The 24,649-nt window shown below is 36.7% G+C and overlaps 1 protein-coding gene across 3 annotated transcripts; it reads right to left on the bottom strand.

Annotated features, from left to right (window-relative positions):
- Positions 1–567: 567 nt before the first annotated feature.
- Positions 568–20,992, bottom strand: LOC130241127 (UDP-N-acetylglucosamine--peptide N-acetylglucosaminyltransferase 110 kDa subunit-like). Of its 3 annotated transcripts, none has more exons than XM_056472859.1 (23): positions 20,886–20,992; positions 20,580–20,640; positions 18,478–18,658; positions 17,932–18,175; positions 16,541–16,609; positions 12,968–13,084; positions 12,807–12,886; positions 12,526–12,721; positions 10,782–10,922; positions 10,594–10,694; positions 10,335–10,488; positions 10,147–10,248; positions 9,885–10,064; positions 9,649–9,807; positions 9,483–9,572; positions 8,580–8,705; positions 7,709–7,879; positions 7,459–7,575; positions 7,185–7,349; positions 4,619–4,771; positions 4,127–4,379; positions 1,411–1,534; positions 568–1,334 (listed from the first exon to the last, which is right to left on the bottom strand). In XM_056472859.1, exons 1-23 carry the CDS (start codon positions 20,886–20,888, stop codon positions 1,154–1,156), a joined length of 3,168 nt encoding a protein of 1,055 aa, XP_056328834.1. In that variant the 5' UTR covers positions 20,889–20,992; the 3' UTR covers positions 568–1,153. The 3 variants fall into 3 exon arrangements, with proteins under 3 accessions (XP_056328834.1, XP_056328835.1, XP_056328836.1); XM_056472860.1 differs by having other exon boundaries at positions 18,478–18,628; positions 20,886–20,989; XM_056472861.1 differs by lacking the exons at positions 16,541–16,609; positions 17,932–18,175; positions 18,478–18,658; positions 20,580–20,640; positions 20,886–20,992 and adding an exon at positions 14,204–16,530.
- Between the last annotated feature and the right edge of the window lie 3,657 nt (positions 20,993–24,649).

Raw genomic sequence — 24,649 nt, 5'->3', positions numbered from 1 at the left:
GTGAATCAGAAACAATATATTTTAAATTTAAAAAGTGTTGTGTATGACAAATAACTAGAAAAGACAGCTTGTGGATTACGTTTTATTTTTCTACTCATTATTATTACATTTTTTCTATTTACATAACTTTGTAGTGTATGCGAACATTATTTGAACTTTCCAAAGGCTATTTACTCTATTTTAAATACAACCATAGAGATCTGAATGAGCCGGGGAATTGCTAGTTTGGGGGGGAAAGTGTCCAAAATCCCTGTTAATGCAACATTGTCAAGGTCCAGTATCACACAAAGCTGACATTTGTTCTGGTGCCTGTACAGAAACACTTCACTGATTTATTCATCAGATATTCATTTTACAAGACACTATCAGCACTGATTTTCCACTGCCTTAGTGCTGATTGTGTCCTGTAAAATGAATATATGATGAATATATAAAACATAACAGCAACTTTTCTTGACAGCAAAATAGATCACAATAACCATTTAGCATATTAGTAACAATGTCATATTGGATTAGCTTATAAAAAGAAATGAATAAATGTTAAAAAAACACTGCAATATGAAAATCTTCAGGGTTTCATTGTCTCTTTATTTTAGTTTACATAGAGAGCTTTGAATAGACACCAACAGAGCAAACAAAACAAGAATATCTTATCAGAAAGACAGTGTACAAAACCAGAACATACTTACCGAGACCTTTCTTGGTAAAATCATTTTTTAAAAAAAGGAAAAAAGAAAAAACAAGTCAAGAGTCAATAAAAGAGCAGTTTGCAGGCCTTTTGTCAGTGTGTACAAAGTCACTCCACTGTATAGCTTGTTCACACAGGCACGTTTCCAAATGATATGTTATTTCCATTTTTGAAAGCACACACAAAATATTACCAGGGGAAAAGGTGATCCGAAGTATGCATCCCAGATTTTGTTTATGGTGACAGCTAAAATAGGTCAAGCACATAAGCTAAATAAAAAACCCTATTTGTGCCGATAATCACTTTAAATAGAAAAAGATGCAGAAAACAAACAATAATACAAAATCAGTGGAGTCATAAAACACAGAGAGTTTTCTGATGTTAATGTGTCTGAGTCTTTGTGCATCCTGCTGTCCAGTGCAGCAGGGACAGGGGATGGATGGCTCATGCAATGGAAAGTTTAGTTCAGGTGCTCTCGCTGGTCTCCAGAGACTGCATTTTGACCAGGTGGTCAGGTTTGCCTCCGCTAGCGTGATTCTCCCACATCTGCAGGTAAAGTTTCTCCAGGTCCACGGTGTATTGTTTGGTGTTGAAGAGCGGGCTGCAGATACGCTGCTTCCAGACGCGGGCACGCACCTTCTTCAGGCTGTGCAGAATGAAAAACATGTTTCATTGTGTACTTCACAAACCTCTCAGAGGGGAAAACGACAAAAGGAACTTACAATTCCATATCAGTGCCAAGCTTTACTGCGATGTCTTCATACTCCTGACGGCTCTGGGCGATGAGTTCAGGACAGCCTAGACAGGTGAGCTGAGAGGCAGCGACACATGAAGCTAACGTCTCTCCTGCAGAACACAGTGTGAATGAATGATGTTCAGTTTCTTGATTGGTAGAAAATTTCAAATGTTTGCTTGTGCATAAGTCACGCAGTGAAGTGGCTGATTTAACTTTTTTCCAATTACAATTGTATACTATACAAGTGCTGCCAGATTTTTCAAACTGCTTGGTTAGATTGCATGTGCCATAAATATTCTTGGACTGCCAAGTTTCACTGAATTGTTCCAGTGTTTAGTAGTTCATTCTTTCGTAGTACATAAAAAAGTAATGTACTTCAAAGAATCAGAACTACGTAATTACATTGATCATGCTTCCTGCACGCAGACAAAAAAAAAACTCCAACATTCCTTACTTGTACAAAAGACATCATAAATAATCTTCAATTGTAAAGAATTCGATTTTAGTTTTAAGGATAAACTTTTATTATATTTGGGGATGTTTTATAGTCTGTGACACTATTTAGTTTCAATAAAAAGAGCAATAAATGAGTATAAAGATGTTCTTTAAAAAAGTAGGATGTGGAAATTATTCCACCTTACACCCTGAAAAATTTAAAATATAGCTTACATCACTGCCATTTTCTTTTAAGGGTGTTTAAGTGCTTTTTTGTTTGAGTAATACTTTTTTGCCAATCATAAACTATCTATTTAAAATATGAGATTAATTTAATGTGAGAACATCAGTTTTATATGCATCTATAATAAGCCAACTAAAAGCAGGTTGGTGCATTTAAATGCAAAGTCTGTGTAAACAGGAAACCAGTCCCACCTCTGACCAGTCAACACAAACACAGGTTGCCAGATTGATGACACCAACAGGAGAGTGCCCAGCAATCAAACTTTACACTGTAAGCTGCACAGATAATGCTTAAGTTTGTACTATTCGCTAATTAAATACAACCTACTATAACTTACAAAACTCATTTAAAAAAAAAACTGCTCCTGACATTTTTGCCGCACCAGATACATTGAGGTAGCCTTCATGGCTGAAATAAAATGGCTATTTTCTTCACCAAGGCAAACTGAGTTACACAGACCAAAACAAAAACAATGCATTCTGTGTCAGAGAATAACTGACGATAGATAAACAAGTATGTTTACCTAGCATGTTTCTTAAATATCTGCAAACATATCATGGCATTTTTATGCTTTAGAAGTGTCAAAAACTTACATAAAACACATTTAACAATTAGATTATGCACTCTGATCCCTGGCTAACCAGCAACAAGTGTCCAATAGTTGGTACATTAAACTGTAAAGTTCATTCCGCACAGATAGAATGCATGCAGCTTGTGCAGTGACATCAGTGACATGCAGTCTAAACCAATGGTTCTCAAAGAGAGAACCATCTGAATCAACAGGCCCATCTGAATTTACTTCGTAACCTGCGTCATGTTGAAGATTAATGTATTTTTTTAATTATAATTTGTGCTTAAAAGTACTGCAAATATTAAGCTCATTTAAATGCAATTGATATTTCCGGAAAAGAAGTGCACCAGCATGGGCACTTTAAATTTTGAATAAGCCCTCCTCCTTGGTGCTTTGTATACACCCTGAATTAGGGCTGCACGATATTGCAAAAATCTAACATTGCGATATTTTTTTATTCTGCGATATTATTGCAATATGAATACAAGATGAGTTGAATATTTAAAAATTTGAACTATTTGGAAAGAATTGATTATTTTAGATTGATTGGGTCTGGACTAAGCTCTGGACTTTTTTACTCTATATTGATCTAAGAGCCAATCACACAGCAGAAATGTGCAACGATAGGAATCTAAAAGTGTGTTGATATTAGAGATGTACCAAATTTCCAGCCACTGAAAAGTTATTGGCTGAAAATATGGAATTTAATAAACCCCTCTAATTTTTGTGGCTTTAGTCATTGTTGGGGTACTCTTTTAAATGTGGAAGCAATAACAACTTATATCGAAATATATATATCGTTATTATTCAATACAGAAAATAATTATCGAGATTGCATTTTTGCCATATCGCCCACCCTAATTGGGATGATTCTGTAGGGGACTGTATAGAATATAGTAAACTACAAGCATAGATAAATACAATAAACAAAAAGCTACAAATTAAATAAACAGTGTTTTATTGTTTTCCTGAAGAGTTGAGCTGTATTCAGGTATACAGTTATTGAATAATAATGTAAAATAATACTGCATCGTCTTCGTGTTATGATCTAAACAACAAGTAAATAACATTTAATTTTATTGAAATGTTACAAACTGTACATTTTATTATGCCTGAATGCTTTTAAAACCCTCACACAGTCGCAGGCCTCAAAAACCAAATTATAATCCAGACTTAACATAGCATGTACTCGCGATGTGACTACTGTGAATGATAACATTGCGATATCGATGCTGAAACGGTATATTGTCCAGGCCTATCCTGAATATAAAGAAAAGATAATGCATCAGTTTGTGTTATAGGCCTACAGGTCAAGTAAATGTACACTTTTTTATCTAGTTAGTAAGTTATTGTTACTTCACAGTACACTTTAAAAGGTTGAGTTAAACTATTTAAGTTTTGGTGGCTAGAATGATGATTATAGTGTTTCTGTATGATCCAAGCTTGTCTTACCTGGCATTGTAACCATGGGGGTACCAGCCCAGAGCACATCCATGCCTGTTGTGTGGCCATTACAGAGTGGGGTGTCCAAACACACATCAGCCAACTGTCCACGTCGCACATGCTCCTCTTTTGGAGCCACAGGAGAGAAGATGATGCGTGAAGCAGGCAGGCCCAGGTTCTGAGCGTACTGCTGGATATTGGGCTCACCCACTGCTGGGAAGCGCAGCAGCCAGATCACACTGTTGGGCACACGCTTTAGGATCTAATAATAAATTAAGAGCACAGTGAGTAGAGCTGCTGCAAATTCAGTTTTACAATGCTCTTTAGTTAAGTTAATCCACTGTAAAATTCAACTCAATTTTGATTTACACAAACAACTATACTCACAAATGATGTAAGATACACGGTATATAACTGGTAGAGGGAAAACATGTATATATGCACCTTATGTCAACCAGTCATAAGCTGTTTGTAAATGACAGAAAAGTAGTTGAATCTTACATTGGCCCACATCTGCAGGGTTGGAGGGTCAATCTTATAGAGCTGGTTGAAGTTGCAATAGACAATAGAGTCATCAGGAAGGCCGTATTGTGAGCGGGTGGTCACCACAATTGTCTTAAGAACTTCTTCTCCTGTTGCTGCTTTATTGTTAATCTAAACAAAAGAGTAAAACACAGATGTTACTTGTTCAGGTTTGAAACAAGCATGAGGTGCAGTGATGAGATCCTGCTAATTTCCCTTGTCTTCCAGCTCAAAACATTTATTAGGTGGTCGCGCACAGGACATGCTTTATATCTTAACATAGTATTCTGCACATTGCTAAGCAACGCAAAAAGATGCTGAATAGAGTGGAGGAACTATGATATCAATTTGTATGCAAAAACCTAAAAGAGAGTTAGAATTTTAGCAGTTCCGGTTCCCTCATCCCAAAGTCAATAGGTTTTTTCTAATGGGATTTCGATTAAATTACTTAAATAAGGTTTGTGGCTACCACAAACTCAAGACTTTCACATTTTATTTTATAACATAAAACACATCAGTTACAATCCAATCCATTCTTGATTTTTTACATCGGTTACGCTTCTTTAAAAAGATAGTTGCTATCAAGTTGCTAAATGGAACTACAGGCGCTGTCGGAAATATTATGTCATCCCGCTGAACAGTCTTGAACGCAGCCCGCTTGCATTAGGCATTTGGATTTTTCAAATTTAAACATTTTTACAAATATTATTTAATAATATTTTTTATATTTTCTAATTGGGAATTGGTATTGTGTGCAGATTATGCCTTCATTTGTAGAGACCGTCATGACAGATTAATTTGTTGATCATTTATTTAAAAAAAAAAAACTATTTCATGAAGATTCTGCTTACCAGTGCTGCCTGTCTCTTTCCTGCTCTTAGTAAGGCAAATGTGTGAATCAATTTGTAAAATAGAATATAAAATATTAATCATAAGTTATTTTAACGTGATTAATTGATTTTTTCAAAGTTTTTTATTCATCTGAACACATCTAATTCTATCATAACTGCAAAATTAACTCCTCAAAATTTATAAAAAACAAAATTTATGACTGTATGGACTGCTTTTTTACATGTGATGCGCTGCAACAAAAAAGAATATTGAATTTTGTTCTCTACCCATGAAGGAACTTGCAGGCAGGCTTTGATAGACCTGTCAATCACGCCTCATCAAGGTAAGTGGGCTGTATGACACGCGCGATACACTTATTTAAATATGTTTTATGATAATATTATGTACGCACATTTTTAAAACATCCATGACATGTTTTAAAACTTTTACAACAACTGTAAAAAGCAAAACAAATGTATTTCCCATGAAAAAAAAAAAAAACTATCCAAATGGCACGTATAAGGCTTGGGCGGTAATATGGTATACCACGGGATCTAAAAATAGCAATGGTTTCGGTTTCAATATCGTTATACCGTCATAAAAACAATGCACTTACATAGGAGACAAGTATTAAATATTTATTTAATGCCTAAAAATGCATATGCATGATTGTCATCACGGGACAGTGTGGCGGAAAGAGAGGGGTGAGGTAAGATGGCGAGTCGTGCACCAAGTAACCTGGTCTCGGAAAAGAACACAACCTCTGCAGTTTGGCAGTATTGCGGGTTTCGACCGAACGAGAAGGGAGACGTGGTAAATACGAACTAGAGGTCTGCATTTCCAAATAAAGCGCGGGAGCGGTCGGTAACTCTGGTGTAATTTGAAAGGGAGCGGGTGGTCTAACAATATTGCTCCCGAGCGAGCGCGCATGCATTTTTACTTTTCTCAGCTGTTTATTTGTGTGTGTGTGTGTGCGTGTGTCTGAGCGAATGAGAGAGAGTGTGATGCTGTGTGTCGCTAGTTTGGTGCCGTCTTTGTGTGTGTGTGTGTGTGTGTAAATAAGAGACAGAGCGTGATGCTGTGCGTCGCTGGCTTGGTGCTGTCTATGCGTGTGTGTGTGTGTGTGAATGAATAAGAGAGAGAGCGTGAAGCTGTGCGTCGTTGGCTTGGTGCTGTCTATGTATGTGGGTGTGTGTGTGTGTATATATGTGTGTGAATGAGAGAGAGCGTGGTGCTGTGCGTCTATGTGTGTATGTTTATACAGACAGCTTGTTGTAGCAGTTAGTTGGATGGTTTTTTGTTTTGCTCTTCGGTTAGCGAACACATCATCTCGCCCCGAAGACACTGTAGTCCGTTTATAGCCTAATGTTAACTGTTCAGTTCTTGCATTTGCATTTAAGATCCAAAAGTGATAAAAGTTATATTTTCGTGTGAGGATTATCCGGTTGGACAAAACGTGCAAGTGTAATGAACTGTTTGAACACAGAGCTTATTACTTGCAAATTTTAAAAAGACTATAGAAAAACACTATGGGGATTTTATCAAGGGAACCAGTTTTATGCTAGCAGCCGATTGGCCTACAAGGTGACGTCACAGTTGCTCCATCCTATGGCAGCAACAGTGTGCATACCTCATAGAAAATGTTTATGATTCATAAAAACTTGGTAGGGAATGCATCAGTCTGACAACTGCTGAGGGCTTTAGAGGGCCATACCTGTGTGGTGGCCAGGCCATTGCTTACAGTGAAGCCATTGATGGTGACCTGGATCTGGCCTTGGTTGATCATGTTAATGATAGCCTCAGCAGCCGTGTTCATAGGGATGATGGGCATGGAAAGGGCACCATTACTATCAGCTGCCACTTGACCGTCAAATTCCATCTGAACGAAGGGAAATGATAAGAAAACATTAGCATGTCTGTTTTATATGGTAATAGAATTGGGAGTAGATGTTTATTGAAGTTATTTTTTAAGTGATGTTTTTACTAACCTTCACAACTTTGACATCCGGCAGGCTTTCCAGGAACACTTTCAGATCAATGCCATTCAGCACAATGCGATTGTCAAAAATGTGCCCATTTGACTTGATGTCGACAATTGCTTTTTTCTATTGGGGAAAAAAAAAAAAAAGAATAAGAATCTTCACAGCTTAATTTTTTTCCAAAGATGCCGCAGAACCATTTTAGTGCTACTTTTTGTGCACACACAATAAAAAAAGACATTTAAAAAAAGAATCTTACCTTAAGGTGTGGGAACATGTTAGCATGATCCCCAATAAAAAATGAATTTGGCATGTACACCAGAGTTTCTGAGTACTGCTTAGCAACCTCAATGGGAGAAGTCACCTTATCCCCAACTATGTAGTCCATAAATGGAGCTCCACTGGTGCCCGGGTATCCAAGCCACATGACCTAAAAATATTGGGGGAAACGATTACTATTCAGCCAGATCTTTATATATGATCAGGAGCCAATCCAATACAATAAAATACACTCTTATAATATTTAACAATAACACATTAAATTGATCAAGAGTAGCAACTAAGACATTATCATATGACTTCAGAAACGTCAGCTTTGCCATCACAGAAACAAATTACATGTATATAGAATAGAAGTATAAAATAATATTAGAATATAGAAAAATAAGAATAAAACCGTTCAATTTTATATTTTAAAAAAACAACAACTGTGTTCTCGCTGTCTTTATTATTTATGGTCTATTGAAAAACCAAGTGAAATAAGATTTTAAAGCAGAGGTGCCCAAACTCGGTCCTGGAGGCCAGGTGTCCTGCAGATTTTAGCTCCAGCTTGCCCTATCACACCTGCATGGATATTTCAAGAAAGTCTAGTAGAGCTTGATTAGCTAGCCCAGGTGTATCTGATTTGGGCTGGAACTAAATTTTGCAGGACATCGGTCCTCCAGGACCGAGTTTGGGCATGCCTGTTTTAAGAGAATAATATCCAAAGGGTTTTCTGAACTGGTTGGAATTTGTTACAAAAGGCAGACTTCCCATTCAATCCACATTACATAACTCTCATATTCAAGCACACATACACACACACTTCTTTAACTAAATGACATGCAATAAAGGTTCTTTTAAACGCCAACCTGAATGGGTGCTGGGCGCAATGCGAACAGCTCATTGCGTGCTCCTTTAGTATAACCGTTCATGTTGACCAGGATGTGGATTCCATCTTGATGGATCCTGTCTGCAGCTTTTCCATTACAGGGGATCTTATAAAGACAGAAAAACATCATAATATTAAAACAGACCCCATTGAAGTTGAAGAAAGCAAAAGGGAAAAAGATTAAAGAGTGTTGTGGCAGGTTTTCAACGCAGTTTAAAAAGTGGTGGAGCTGGTGACGTCATTGCTTTTAACTCAATATTCATTACATAATACCAGAAGAAGCTCAAACAAAACTTTAATTGGCACAAACCAGCACAAATGAAGTAAGGACAGACAGTAAAGACAACTGCCCTTGTTTTGAATTTTGTAGTTCGGCAACTTTACACAGGTCATTAATAGTGAAAAAATTATTTACCTAGAAGAAACACCCATTTTATATTGTTCCTAAGTTACAGTGGTTCAAATTATGCATCTTAAAATAGTAACACTTTATTTTGATGGTGCATTTTGAGTATTAATAGACTGTCTGCTTAATATCTGTTGATACTTTCAACAGACATTTAACTGACTATAAGAAACTTTGCAAGTACATGTCACCCTACACTAACCCCAACCTAACAGTCTACTTATAACCTAATGAGAATTAGTTGCAATGTAGATGCAATGTAACTTAAATTCAACAGACCATCAAAATAAAGTGTGACCCTTAAAACTAGTACAATCACAGAAGAACATTCAGCCTATAGTATTTTTAACACTATTGTAATTTCTTCCTTACAAAACATTGTGGGTTTTTTTTTCTTTTGTCAATTTTTGACAAAAACTGAGATTGTCAAGAATTGTGTAGGTCTGCTTAGAATTAGCCAAGGACAAATATCCTCACATGTGAAAGGTCAGTGAAGTGATGAGCCTCTGCCATGACTTTAACTCTGAAGTTGGTGCCGTCATCAGGGCTGAGAGCATAGCAGAACACCTGCAAAAATATAACAGTATGAGATTACAAGATCACCACAGTTCAGAACGATCTAAACAACAACCGTATTGCTCACCTCAAACTTCTCAGAGTTGTGCATGCCAGGGATGGATTGCATGAGATGGGAAGTGGGATGGTTCCCGAAATCTGAGCTAATGTAACCCACTCTCAATCGGCCTGAACTGGCTTTCAGGTCCTTTGGATGCTCATAAGCAGGTTTATGAAGAGCATTGATCTGTTGAACAAAGAAAAAATAACACTGTAGCTCATTTAGAAAATTAAGATAAATGTCAAGATTTGTAATAAACACACCTTGTCAAGACACAAGTTGCCATGTCTTTCTGCAATGGCCTTGCGGAAACCGTGAGAGAGGGGATATAGCATGCTGTGATGCGGATGCACTGATGGCAGGCGGTTCTTCTGCAACTGATCAGCAACAATGCTCACCAGTTTCTTCATGCGCTCGTCGTAATCAGTCCAATCACATACAATCTGAAGACCAGAGAACAACACAAAATGTTACAAAGACACAAAATTTGCAGTAAAAATCTACAAGTTTATGAAGCCTGCATACCTGTAGACAATGAGCAAGGTTACAATAAGCATCTGGGAAATCTGGCTTGAGCTTCAGCGCAGTGCGATAAGAGGCAATCGCCTCAGGAATGTTCCCAGAGTCCTTTGATGAAGAAATGTTGCCATTTGTATTCAAAACAACAAAACTACACACAACTTTAATAAAGGGTATTCATTTAAGATTCCTACTTTGTGTATGGAAGCTAAGTTACTGTGAGCATCAGCAAAAGCAGGGTTAATCTGAATGGCTCGAGTGTAGCACCGCAGCGCCCCCTGAATATCCTGCATCTCTTTCAGTGTGTTGCCCATGTTGGAGTAAGCATCCGCAAATGTAGGGCTGATTCTGTTTGGGGATTGAGTACAAACAGACAGTAAGAAATCTTTAAAAGACACCAACAAAAAATTAATAAAAAAAAAAAGATTGTGGCAAAAAAAAAAAGAATCCTGCCTGATTGCCTCCTCATAGTGCATGAGGGCTTCTTGAAGTTTTCCTTGCTGTTGCAGGACACTGGCAAGGTTTGAATGGGCAGCGGCAAATTCTGGAAACACCTTTACAAAAAGAAAAACAAAATATACAATATGTTATTTAAAACAAATCGGTTGAGGTTTTCAAGTGGATTTATCTGGTCCACTCACCTCCAGTGCTTTCCTGTAGAGCTGCACGGCCTCCTCAATGTTGCCCTGCTCACGCTTTATGTTGGCTAGATTGTTAAGGGAGTCAGCGTGAGTCGGGCACAGACGCAGAGCAGTGTTGTAACACTCCTCAGCTTCAGAAACCTAACAAAAAAACATACAAGTAAATGGACAGTGGAACTCGTTGACCTCAAGGTTAAGTTCACCAAAATTGGAAATGCTCTTATTAATTATTCACCCTCATGTTGTTCCAATCCCCTTAGAACTTTGTTCATTTTTGGAACACAAATTAAGGTTGAAATTTAAGAGCTCCCTTATCCTCCACAGAGAGTAACGCAATGGTCCTGAGATGTACAAAGACCAGAAAAGGAACCAAAAACAAGGTCAAAACAATCCATGTGATTTCAGTGGTTCAACTGTAATTATATGAAGATCAAAGAACACCTTTGTGTGTCAACAAAAAAACACCAACAACTTCATACACCAAAGTCTTCTGTATCAGATCAGGGTACACATTTACTACAGGCAATACTCTGCTGACTCCAAGGGCCAGGACACACCAAGTCTACAGTCAGCCATTGGGTTTTGTTGTGCAGTGTCGATTTGGCCAGTTGGTTCGGTGTGTTTCACACATTTGTACAGATGCAAGCCGACAACACCATTGGTTTCGTCAGCACTAGTTGTTTGGCATCGACTTGGTGGCCATAATGGCAATATGTAGTACTGCCCAAAGTAAATGCGCACCACATTTACAGCTTTTTTACAGTGTTCTTGGAGCTTTGAATGATTACAGTTGAATCTCTGAAGTCACATAGAATATTTTGACTGTTTTTGGTTCCTTTGCTTGACCACTGCAGTCTATGGAGTTTGAGGGAGATCTCATCTAAAACATCTTAGGATGAACTTTAAACTGAGCCTGTGTGCAATTGTCCCTCCTCCCCTATCCCGCAGCAGCCCGCACTTTTTTTTTTACATCCTGAGCCTGATTATGCCATCAATGATGCGACTGTTCAGTTTAACATGAAGAGAAGCGCTCTCGCTCAATTAAATGGAGATTGCTTTAGTTACATTCTTTTGTATTATTTGAGTCAGTTGGGATGCAGTGACACACAGTCAAATCTTTAAAAGGGGTTTGCCATTTGATAAAATATGACAGTTTGTGCTTACTGAAAAGTAAGAATGATTAATACATTCATATAAAACATTCCTTAAAAGTGAGGTTGCGTCTTCAATTTCACACCATACCGAAATGCAATCTGGCTCACCACTTCCAACTGGGCCAGGGCCAGCCAACTCAACAAACTCCAACAAATTGGGATATGGGGTTAAATGCTCCCGGGAACGGTTCGGATAACCTAGTGCGAGTACACCCTTAATTTGTGTTCTCAGGTCAAACAAAGATTTTAGGAGATTGGAACCACATGGAGGGTAAGTAATTGATAACAGACATTTTAAAAACTAAAATCAGAACTATTTTAAAATGTGTGGTCATATTTACTACAGTAAATGTTCGGGAGTGAAATATTGTCATTTTAATAGGTATACATTTACTTGATGATGAAAAGTTCCCAACACAAATTTTGCAATGGTTCAAGCTGGTGAAATTTTCATGAAAATGAAATTCTTGATTTGAAAGTGATTACTGTTGGCTTATGTTGTCCTCAAAAATTCACTGATAAAATTAAGCCTTCACAACTGTAGCAATGTGTCCATTGTCAAAAGCAAGAACGCAAGTGTGGGTTCTTACATTGCATTTTTCCTTCATAGCATTAGCAAGATTACAGTATGCATCAGGAAAGTGTGGCTGCAGCTCAATGGCACGGCGGTATGTGTCAATGGCCAGGTCAATCAGACCCTGTTCATAATACACACAAGCCAAGTTTCCATGGACAACGGCATGGTTTGGGCTCAGGCTGAGGGCTCGCAGATACCCAGCAACAGCTCTGCAGAGAAACCAATGACAAGCATGAGACTGACTGTAAATGAATATGATATCAAAATATAACGATGTAAGAAGTGACCCTTTACCTGTCAAAGATACGAGCCTCTTTCAAAACATTACCCAAATTGATGTAAGCATCCAAAAAGTTTGGGTCCAGTGTCACTGCCTGTAAACCCATTGAAGAGCCCCAGTGAACATTACATTAAATCCAATCATTTTTTAAAGTGAGATTGTTATATGTACCAACCTTTTCAAAATGATGGATGGCCAGCCAGATCTCACCCTGGGCATTAAACACGCAGCCCAGGTTACTCCAGGCCACAGCAAAGTTTGGCTGAGTTTCAATTGCCTTCAGGTAACAAGCCTTGAACAAATTTACAACAAAATAAAACCAAAAAAAAAAGAGGTAGTGGACAGAGGAGGAGTTGTAAAAGAGTAGAAATCAAAAGATAAAAGAAAAGGAGCAGACAAAAAATAGATTAATCATCCAATCTCGCAAAAAACAAAAGTGAGCCTACAGCATGGGCTTGCGTGCGCAAATTTCTGCTGCGCTAAGCTGCACATTTTTCCTACGCTGCGCAAATCCAACCAACACCTACATGCCAATTTCCATTCTTCAGTTATGCAGTTTTCAATTAACTTCATCATTATAATATTGCATTTAAGACTATAAAAAAGCAAACTGATGCAGAGAAAAGTCACAAGACACTTTCTTATAAATAAAATTAAATAATAAAACTCAATTTCACAACCTTAAATGAAAGTGTAGCATGCAGGTGGAGATCCCTGTAATGCAAGCGCATAATGCCAGGCAGGTGACCTGCACTGTAGTCACTGCTTGCGCTATTTTTGCTAGCACCTGCATTTGCCTGCGCTAACGCTAGCAAAATGTGCAGACTGCAAACCTGGGATGATCCAATTGCTCACCAGACTGTCACACTAAACTTCGAAACCCTCTCGCCTTTGGGGCATCAATAGAAATGAGATCTTACTGCGAAATCTACTAAGGCCTTAAAAGGCTATTCATTGGAGTTAGTACTATGAAAGGGTCAATGTCAATTTCATGTTTAGGGTTAGGTAGCCACTGGGTGCCATGCTAGCAAGAAGGGCAAACAGGTCTGCAGTCTGCAAGCCAGGGGTTGAGGGGAGGGGAAAATCGCAGTTCAAGCGCCTGCTTTTTCATTGCAGCTTTTCGCTGCGCAGCCCTTGCGTCACTGCAGGCTCACAGCGCATCATCTGCTCAGCAGAATGCTGCAACTCCAAATTAAGGAGAAAAATAAATTATATTCAAAAGCAGCGGAGAAAAAAATTATCAACACGTAAGAGAGTCAGAAGGTTTTTACTATACATTACGCATTACACTTTTCTTACACTTTTATTTAATAGTTTTCTTGCTTGTTTTTGTTCTTCAAAGAAAGTCACAAGACAGAACTCAGGCATTGGAGTAGATGTTTTTCTTTCTTTTCTCTTACAAACCCGTTACCATATTTTTGGACTTTGTCTGGGGGCGGCCGCAGCTGGAAGAGGAGAAGACTGATGATGCCCTAGTGTTCCTGTCCACCGGACCGCACCTACGCAGGAATAGTGTCACCCACCTGAAACCTTCTAAATAACAATATCAGTGGTGGAAAAACCAAGAGACAAAATAAGAAAACAAGAGCGTTAGTAAAAGTTGGCAATTAAGACATTTCATAAGGACATCAACACTTGTATTGACAAAGCAAAACAAGTCCAAAAAAAGCAAAGAAAAGAAAAATGATCTGATTTAAGTTTAAACCCATGCAATTTTACAGGGATTTTTAGGGATTTTACAGTTTCAAAAAAAGGAATATGTTTGCAAGGGGTCAAGAGTGAAGAAAGGCTTTCAGTTGAGTTTTACAAACAGATTTGAACTTTCCATTACAGAGTCACATTTTCAGGTACAGGAGGGAGGAGAACTGGCTTGATCTTACCCAAAAGAACTGATCACATTGCTCTGGGATAATTATTATTAATCATAACATCCAAGAGGGAAAAAAAGGAATCAGTGATTATTTTCCTTTGTTGTTCTCTTTGTTTACATGGTTTAATAACTTGTTTGCTTTTTCCTGTCTTGCCTTCTTGAGTCCTGGCCAATGGATAAGGAAAAAAGCCTGGGGTTTAAGAACTTCATAATCATCTAGAAGCCTCCACAGCTCTGAAATAAAGAGGTCATCGCTTTTTGCTGCGCATGTATAATTCTCTCTCTATCATATCTGACGCGAGCAGTGGAGTGCAAATAGTGATCTGTCTGCCTGACACAGTCCAGGGCTCATGCAGTGTTGGAAACATATAAACCCTCCCAAACCCAGTTAACTCAATCTGAATGGTAAACCTTGTAATCTGATGTAGTAATGGGAGAAAGTGAAGATGCAAAAGGTTCAGGTTCTAGTCAGATGCACTGTGGAGCCCTTGAAGAGCATCTCTTGGACTGACTGAGGGGTCAGGCAGACAGTTCAAAGCGCGCACACTCCACAGGCCCTGAGCAAGCGCGTGGGGGGGTTAGAAGCAACAGAATTGGTGGGGGGCCATTGGCACCCTTGACACTTCCCCACTTCACCCCCGAGGCACAAAATAAGAAGGCTTCTAACTAACAGTTGGAGAACTCTCTCTACAATATCAAGTCAACATCCCAAAGACTCACCAAAACCACAAAAGGTGTGTACTAGTGGTTTGTAATGCTGGAAAGTTAAAGCCAAATGCAAATGAACCTTTTTTTAATTTTTGAAAGACTTAAATGATTTTGTATAACACAAATTACAAGAATTTAATGGGTGTGTTAGAAGCCATATTATTTTTTGCATAGCAAAGATTACTACCTTCATCAGTTCTTTTATTTTCTCTAAGACCGAGCCAGCAAAATTCATCCAACAGACTAAAGGGAAGGAAAACATGCCAGAAAGGTGGCATGGGTTTTAGGACCCTTGTTTGGCAAGACACAGAAGAGCCTAGCTTCTTTTCTTTTGTATGGGGGTGAATGGGGGTAACGGGCAGTATTCAGACTCAGAAACATTAGAGTAGTTGAACAGAGGGGTGTGTCTTTAACCTTGCCATCTAAATGAATACAACAAAGTATTAAAGTAGAAGGGAAATTTGAACCTTTTTAAGCTTAACAAGACTTTTAGTGCAGGGCTTCTCAAAGTCCAGACTCCAGTCCAGATATGGAGAGAATTCAATCTAGACTCGGCTCAATTTAATATTTCTGTTGTGAGTAAGGTATTAAAATGTGGACTGCCACTTTTATAAGTGCAATTTAAACTTGTACCCTTTCTTTTTATGAGTCCAAGATAAAACCGAAGCCAATGTTTAAAGGTTCATGACAACCAGTCAGCGTATGACATTTGCCATAATAGGGCAAAACTCCTCACCAATGAGAGTGTATGAATGCGTGATGATATTTTGCATCATGTTTTATCTGACCAAACACTGACTGTGTTTTGTTCATAAAAATGGCTGACACTAACATTAAGTGTCATTTTGTCACATTTGCATTGGTTATTAATGTATTTTTTAATGCAAAAGACATACGTTTTTTCATACGTTTTGTTATAACTAATCTTTTTCTGGGCCTTTGACATTAATGAAAGTTCACATTCAGAACTTTGCATTGGAACTTTGAGAACCCCTGTTTTAGTGGGAGAAAAGCAGGTGACCAGATGGCTCTGAGTACACACTGTTCTAGTTTTACTGAGGTTAGAACTGTTAAATGATAGGCTAAATGGTGATAATGGCCTACAGCTATGATTTTAAAGAAAAAAAAATCATTACATAAATATTAAAGGGCCGATATTTTTCAACATACCTTTGCCTCTTCAAGGCGCCCAAGTGCTTTAAGCAGGTTCCCCAAGTCACTGCGTACACAATACAGATCCTGTAAAATAAAAAAAGAACAATAATCATTCACATTTCATACACATTTTTACTACTAGAATTCTACTAGATTTTCCAAGACTTTTCCAGAACTTTCAAGTAAATTTTCATGACCTATTGATTCATGTAATGTCACCCAAAAAGTATTTACCATTTTCATTACACCCTTCACTTGTTTCAAGCATTCTTTTTTTTTAAACTGAACACAAAAAGAAGATAATTTAATAACTCCTTTACTATTGAAACAATCATTTTTTAATAATAAAGTTTTATTAATAAAGCTAACTTTATTAATAAAAACTTTAATAAAGATTCAATAATATACAATGAATACTATACAGTGTTGCTTAATCAATATCTGTACCAGAATAGTGAATACCTGAAAACTATAATTCACTTTTGTCTTTGCAATATTTTATCTATCCATTCTTGTAATTTATTTGTTATATATTATTTGAGATTCACTCCCCTACAAAATCCCCCTTATCAATCGAAATAAACCTGTTAAATCTGGTGAAATTGTATTCACATCGCAATATACATCACAGAAATACAAAATATGGTAATGTCAGATTTTTCCAACCTCATGCAGCCCTTTTTCAAGTATACAAATATTAGTTAAACTCATTTCCATGACTTTTCTAAAACTTTTCCAGGCCTGGAAAATGCCATGTCAAAATGTCATGACATTTCCAGGTTTTCCATGACCGTGTGAACCCTGATCATTATATTTTTAAGTTTCTTCATTATTTTTTAAGTTTCAGACCATATTTAAAATATTATAAACACTTTTAAAATCAAACTGTCAATATTTGTTACATTCCGAGTCTGTATACTATTATGCTAATAATAATGATGAGAAAATGACAAGTTTACAAAAAAAAAGATCCAAAATGCAGACAAGTTTGATAATCCAAAAAACTTGTTTTCTGCACTTACACTATCCATTCAAGTCTATCTAGTCTCAAAGCAACCAAGGGAGTAAATATGTTATAATAAAATGTTTAAAAAATTTAATAAAAAAGACTGTGTGAAAAAAAACGAATCAGCAGTTTAAATAAATTTCTAAAAGAACAAAACTGTACGAGCCGTTTATATATTATAGGAGCTGGTTGAATGGTATCACTCACAGTGCCATTACAAAGCAAACAAGCGCTCAAATAAACTGATGTACAACATCTGAAATTTGTTAAAGTGAGGCAAACAACACATAACAGCATTGTGTCACTATTAATTTCTTGCATTCAGTTATATCATGACAAGCTCCAGTTCAAGAATGAGTTCAGGCACACAAACATAAACCAGGCTGGCCAAAAAACTTACAGGATTAAACTGAAGAGCTGACACATATGCTTGAACTGCTCCCTCCATGTCCCCTGCTGCCACCAATGCCGCTGCCAGGTTGATGTATCCATCGATGAAGTCTGGTTTGAGACGAAGAGCTTGACGATAGCGTTCAATGGCCTCCTGCAGTTGACCTCGTTCCTTGTAAACGTTGCCCAGGTTAGAGTAGGCCTCAGCTAGCATGGGGTTCTGCTTGGTGGCCAGAGTGCTAAACTGAAATGACCTACATGCGATTTCAAGTAAATTAGACAAATGTTTTTTTTTTTATTCAGTCATATTGCGATTAAAATGTACAATTTAAAACTTTACAATGACAATTTCTTTGGAATCACATGCAATATCCTAAGAACATGAATTATAAAACTAAAAAGGGGTTTGCATGTTAACTTGCATGAATTTGTTTTGTAAAAAGGGCGCAACCTATATTTTCAATATAAAGAAAAATCTACAAAGCCATTATTATAATGTCATAGCACTCCTTCTTCCCAAAGAAAAACAGAGAATCAGAAAGTTTTTCCATCTCACATGTCTAGCCTGCGACACTGGAAGTGGATAGATGAGAGCAGCAGCAGCACACCAGTATTATCCGGCTCTTGCCTCCACAGCTGCATACAGTGACGCTCTGCTGCCTCAAAATCTCCTGACTGATATTCACGGTGCGCCAGCTCTGCCAACCCTTGGAAGGAAAGAACATGTTTGGTTGGTTCTGAAGCACCAACACAACCCAGAGGAGGGGGAAACGGCATGTTAGAAGAAATGGAAATTATGTAAAAAAAATTAAATTAAAATAAATAATAAAACTCCAAACAAACAAAAAACTGTTCAGTGCAAAACCCTTTGATAATGTTATTAAGGCTGCACAATAACTCGCAAAAATTATCAATATAGTGGCAACGGTATATGCAATATATGTATTGCAGACATGTGTGATAAATTACATTTATTTTATACATTGGTTATCTACATTAATAATCAGATGGGGCTTTACTATCTTTATCCCCACCTAACTCAGTAGTTCTGTTATTGGCTGGAGCAGCCCTAATAGGTGAAGCCAGAGCTGAAAATCCAACACTAATAGTGGGAGTCAAAATGAGAGAGGAAAATGACAAGAGCCAATCAGAGTCCGAATATCTGTTGAGGTTTTCACAAATAAAGTGTTTTAAAGACTAAATGTTTGTAATCTTTACTTTTTTGTTTGAATTAGAATCAATTAGATCTGTAAAATATCTTTTATCTGTTTATTTTTTATATCATTAAATAAATAAATGACTTAAAAACATATCTAATAATAATATTAGCATTTTTCTAAGAAAATGTTATATAGGAGTTATTGCAATATTTAAAAACAACATTGCCTATCCAGCATAGTGCAACCCTATCTATGCCATTTTTATAACACCAGCACTAATGGTTCCTCAAAGGATAGTCGCAATTTTGATATACTATAAATCACGAAAACAAACAAACAAAAATTGTCCAAGAAACTCAACAGCTGATCAGAACTGAAAGCTAAAATGGTTAAAATGGTTAACTTGAAAAAATAAATACTACTTTAAACATTTATAATAAAAATTATAAATATTTATGCAGGTGTTTAAATGTATGGGGATGTAAATGTAAACTGGAGAAGAGGTTGTATCACATCATAAATCCTGACTGAGCATGATGGGATAAGAACATGTGAAGTACAAATTAACTTAAATGTTACAAAGAGAAAATTCAGAATTTTTAACAAACTTTCTTTCAATTCACAAGTTACTAAGGTGACAACTGGTATTTTCTTAGTCTAAAAAACATATGCGATACATTTATATTTATGCCCGTATTAATTTTACCTCTGATTGGATATATTTGGCTCCATTTTAAATTACAGCATTTTGTGAAACTGTGTGTGTCCACCATCACGATTCATACAATTACTAGTATGTACTTGCATCATTTTCTACAAAAAACACTTATTTTTATTATTCTATTGTTATGATTTTATTACTACTCAACCTTAAGTACTAACCTTTGTGACTTTCTGTTACAGTAACAGAATAAGTTTATGGGTTTGAACACAAATATTGAACACAAACACAGATATTTTACTAAACATCGAAATCCTGTAACCACTCCTGTCTACAGTAGGATAATAAACAAATGCTATGGAAGACAATGCTCATGAAGTTTTGAAACAAGTTAAAGTTGAGTAAATTATGAGAAAGTGGATTTTCTGTGTTGCATCCTCTGCAATCTCTATTCAAAGGCGCAATTACTTGGTTCTCAAACTTTAACTACTACAGACAATTCTATTTTACATTCTCTGCGTTTTACAAGAACCCTTGACTCACCATAATAATATTAGCTTGCAGCTAAACCAAACTACTTATGTTATAATTAATAAAGAAGATTTTACTTTATTGTCTATAACGTAGTTAAAAACAGTTTATATCTGCATTTAAAATTTGAATATGAATCTCCTATTTAACACTTTGCCTACAAGAAGGAGAGGTCAGAAATTGCAGCATTAAGTTATAAATGAAACATACTTTAAATAAAAAAACTACTAAAGCTAAAGATGGACATATCATCGTCACTACAGCTGTGTATATGTGGAGTCAAATGTAAGTTTTTGTGTTGTTTACCTGTGCTGTCAGCCACGTTCCCCACCGAACTCGTCATGTCTCCTTCACTCTTTACTGGATCCTGTGCAACGTTTGACAGTGTAGCGATTTAGGATATGCAAAATATAAAGGTCTCACGTTTGTTATATTTAGTTATTTTCAACTAGATTTGGATATTATAGCAAGAAACGCTGAAATTGTATTTTAAACAGCAGGTGGTCTTCGTGCAGCTAACGTTAACGTTACATGGGTGACTCTAAAAGACAACACATTAAACCTTTAGTCTAAACTGCTGATAAAATGCGAGTTTGTGTTCAGTATTTTTACCATTGCGGTATTTTGGGCAAAACAAGGCTTTTCAGTTTCCAGCGAAATGGCGGATGTAACCGGTGAAGCCAGTCTTTTCCTTCTGAACGTTTGTTCCCTTGTACGCAAACAAACTACGCGTCTTGCGTAGTTGCCCAGTTACCATTCGTATCTTTGAACGGAAAAACGCATGACCGTCATAGTTAACGTACGCTAGAAGCACAGCTGGTTGTAGCGGGTTTTACGGCAAGTCAAATGGTTCAAAATACAGTCTCGTTTCTCGCAGAAACTCGAAAATAGCTTTAAGAGATGTTTTGCATCTTTAAACTAGATTACCTATTTTTCCAGTTCAAATTTAATATTTCTGTAAATATGATATGTAAGGCTTTAAAATTGGTTCAGTGTAAATTGTGTTGTTTCAATGGTTGGTAAACAAAATATTCTTGATGTTGTGGCATTTCTGTGCACACTTGAAACTCTGATATTTTGTTTGTGCCAGCACGCTTGAATTTATGCTGAAAGGATATCCATTGGCATGCATATTTTGACCACAATTCTATGTTTTTACCTGCAATAGTGATGTAGCCAGGCCTAGGCTACTACGGATATGAAAGACAATGCTTGTTTTGTTATTTCAAACTGATTTTATAGTAAGTGTAATAATTTACCAACAATACAACACAGTTCCAATACAAAGACTTGGTCATTTAAATGTGATTTAATGCAAGCAAAAACACTTGCAGTCTTCCACTGTGGATGGATATTGTCCACAGTTAGCATAGAATCATATATAAAGAATCACTTCTATGCTCTGCTTAAACTGAAAGATGGGGGGTGGTCTTGACCCTTTAATAGTGTAAAATCACACAGTGCAATGTTAATATATTAAGTTGTGAATTTTCCAGAAAGTATCTAATTTATTAAAAAGGTAAACCGGAACTAAAAATACACTGCGTTACCGATAGGGGGAAGTAAAGTGACGTCATTGTGAAAAAGCTCTATAACAATGGTCTCAAACTCAATTCCTAGAGGGCTGCAGCTCTGCATAGTTTAGCTCCTTCAACTCACATCTTCTTAACAGTCTCTAGTAGTCTTGAACACCTTGATTAGTTGAATCAGCTGTGTTTGATTAAAGTTGGAGGAAAACTATGCAGAGCTGTGGCCCTCCAGGAATCTAGTTTGAGACATATGGTCTATAAGATCAGTCTTTGAGATAAAAACAGCCAGATATAAGAATTCAGCTCCTACCATGAATTTATCATAAAAACAGCGACCACGCTCGTCTATTTATAACACGACTGTCTGATTGTTATTGATAATTACATTGACAAGCAAATAAAGGGCAACTGTAAATGAATTTATATAAAACCCCAAGCAAAATCAACTTTAGAGGTTTCTGAAATGACGGATGACAACGTCCGTCATAAACAACAGTTTTAATCCATATTATCCACATATAAGTTACAGTTTTATCACTATTTAACACAAGGGCTTCACTAACAAATAAAAACATTACCTGACGACACAAAATATATCAGTAATATATTTTCTAAAATGTAATAACGTAATGAATACAAAATACCTAATTGTATGAAGGAGCTGAAATGGTGGACTTCGTTTGAAAAAACTTGAGACCCATGATTTCAGTTTGCAAAGTTAAAATGCAAAGAAATAAACAGTAAGCAATTTAATGTCCTGCTACATTTGTTATTCGTAATTTCATTTACATAACCACAATTTATTACTTCATTATAAAGATAATCCTGTTTATATAAATGTTATAAATGAGGACGACTTCTCACCTCTATTCTCGGGTCTGTTTAAAGCGGCAACCGTCCCACTCTCCGTCGGGAAGCCAATACGGAAGTAACTGAAACTGCAATTCATCGACTCGCCTTTCGGGGCTGGCTCCATAAACTCCAGATGTTGACTGATTGCAATGGTAAATTGGCCAATTTTACAGCTGATAAAGACATGTTTCCAGCCTGGTACAACAGTTGGTTTTGGTGCATATAGCTAATATACCCTTCATGACAACTGTAAGGGGGGTGATTTTTTTAATAACTCATCTGTTTCGTTTTTATTTAGTTGAGCTCGGCATATACATCACATTTTTGTTTTGTTTCATGTGGCTTTACACAGTCAACTGCATTTTGGAACTTTCTACAAATTTTCCTACAATTATCAGATAATATGGCTTGCTGTGTGCACTTAATTGTGCTCTCAAACCATTCAAGTTGCCTCCAAGTGTTTTTAAAAGACTAAACACTTTATTGATTTAGCATACAGTCAAGCATGTGGTCAGAACCCAAACAATTGGCAGGTAATGAAGTATTAAGCATTTCTCCCAAAGTAAAGTTCATCTAAGCAAAATGCTAGCAGGCAGCTGTAGCTCCACTGATGTTCCGCCTTTTTGCCCTTGTTTGGTAACCCCATATGGAGCTAATAATATGCCAAAACAATCTGAATTTGAATTGTGTTAATTTGAATTATTGACAATTGTAATTTAATTGATCAGAATTTTTATATGCCATTGAAAATAGTTTTAAATTTGAATTTCTTAATTAGAATTTCATAACTTGAATATTGAAAATCTGAAATGCAAGTCAACTGAATTTTTCAAGGCTGAACTGTTTATAGACGTTTTTTCAAACTAGAGTGCAGATATCCAGTTAAAAATACAGTTTCAAGTTTAAGATGAAGAAATTCAGAACATCAAATTCAATATTCTAAAATTCAAAACCAGAAATTCAGATTCAGCAGAAAGTAGGTCAGAGGTCATCGACAGGAAAGAGTAGACGATCACTGAAAAGTCAAACTAAGAATCACTCGCCTCTGCCTGATTCATAGTTATGGACGAAGTACAGGGTGCGAATTACAAGGGTGGGGGTTTAAAGGGCTCTGGAAATAGCTAGAAATAAATGTTTTTTTTATCTACATATAGCCTAATGTAAAATTAAACTCAGAATAGGGATGGCTGCTTTTGGTTTCAGGTCTTAAAAGAATTATGGGATCATGCTGTTCTAGCCAGGGTAACCCTAAAATTACCAGGTGTTTGGGTGATTCAACGATGTAAAATATGATGTCGTTAGTGTGTAGTGAGCTAGTTTCTGGTTGTTGTTATATCAAATATATTTGTGGCCGGAAGTTAATGAGATTTATTTCTATTATTTATTAAATTTCCCATTTATTGAATTTTATTAACGTCCACCCCCACTCCAACCCTAAACCCACCAGTCACAGTAACGGAAAAACAATAGTTATACAGATTATTTTTTGGTTATCTATTACATTACCCAATAAATTGTATTTTTTAACACCTACCCCCACCCCAACCCTAAACTCAACCATCGAGGTACTGTAAAAATATTAATTATTGTTATAGTCATAAAAAAATGCTGCTTTAATAATGTGCATATCGCACTTCCGGCCAGCCGCATATCCGATCTAGACTTTACCCTAGTTTCTGAGTGAGAGGTTGAGTAATGTGACAGTCTAATGCTGCAAGTGTCAAAAGATGGTGACTGAGGGTTCGAGGAATGGCATTCGTTTTGGCAAATGTAATCAATGAAATTACCTGCGTCAAGCAAATCAATCAAGGCTTTGGTAATGATTTTCTGTTTACAAAAAAAAATAGTGTTACACAAATATTCACACACTGGTTAACAGATTGAATGGTAGCAGAACTCATTGGGTTGTTTCTACGGGTTAGTTTGATGGGACATGTACGTTTGATATGCCCAGGTTGACCACAATTGAGAAGTACATTTTTTGAAACCGCCTCT

Source organism: Danio aesculapii, chromosome 14, assembly GCF_903798145.1.
Source record: "Danio aesculapii chromosome 14, fDanAes4.1, whole genome shotgun sequence".
In the NCBI taxonomy this organism is placed as follows: Eukaryota; Metazoa; Chordata; class Actinopteri; order Cypriniformes; family Danionidae; genus Danio; species Danio aesculapii.
This window is presented reverse-complemented; position numbering and strand designations above follow the sequence as displayed.

Bases quoted from the DNA above. Each gene is read 5' to 3' on its own strand.
- LOC130241127 (XM_056472859.1), bottom strand. The intron at 18,659-20,579 runs GTAAACAACACA...TTGGTGCTTCAG, and splicing joins GAACGTGGCTGACAGCACAG to AACCAACCAAACATGTTCTT. The intron at 8,706-9,482 runs GTGAGGATATTT...TGTCTTTATAAG, and splicing joins ACTTCACTGACCTTTCACAT to ATCCCCTGTAATGGAAAAGC.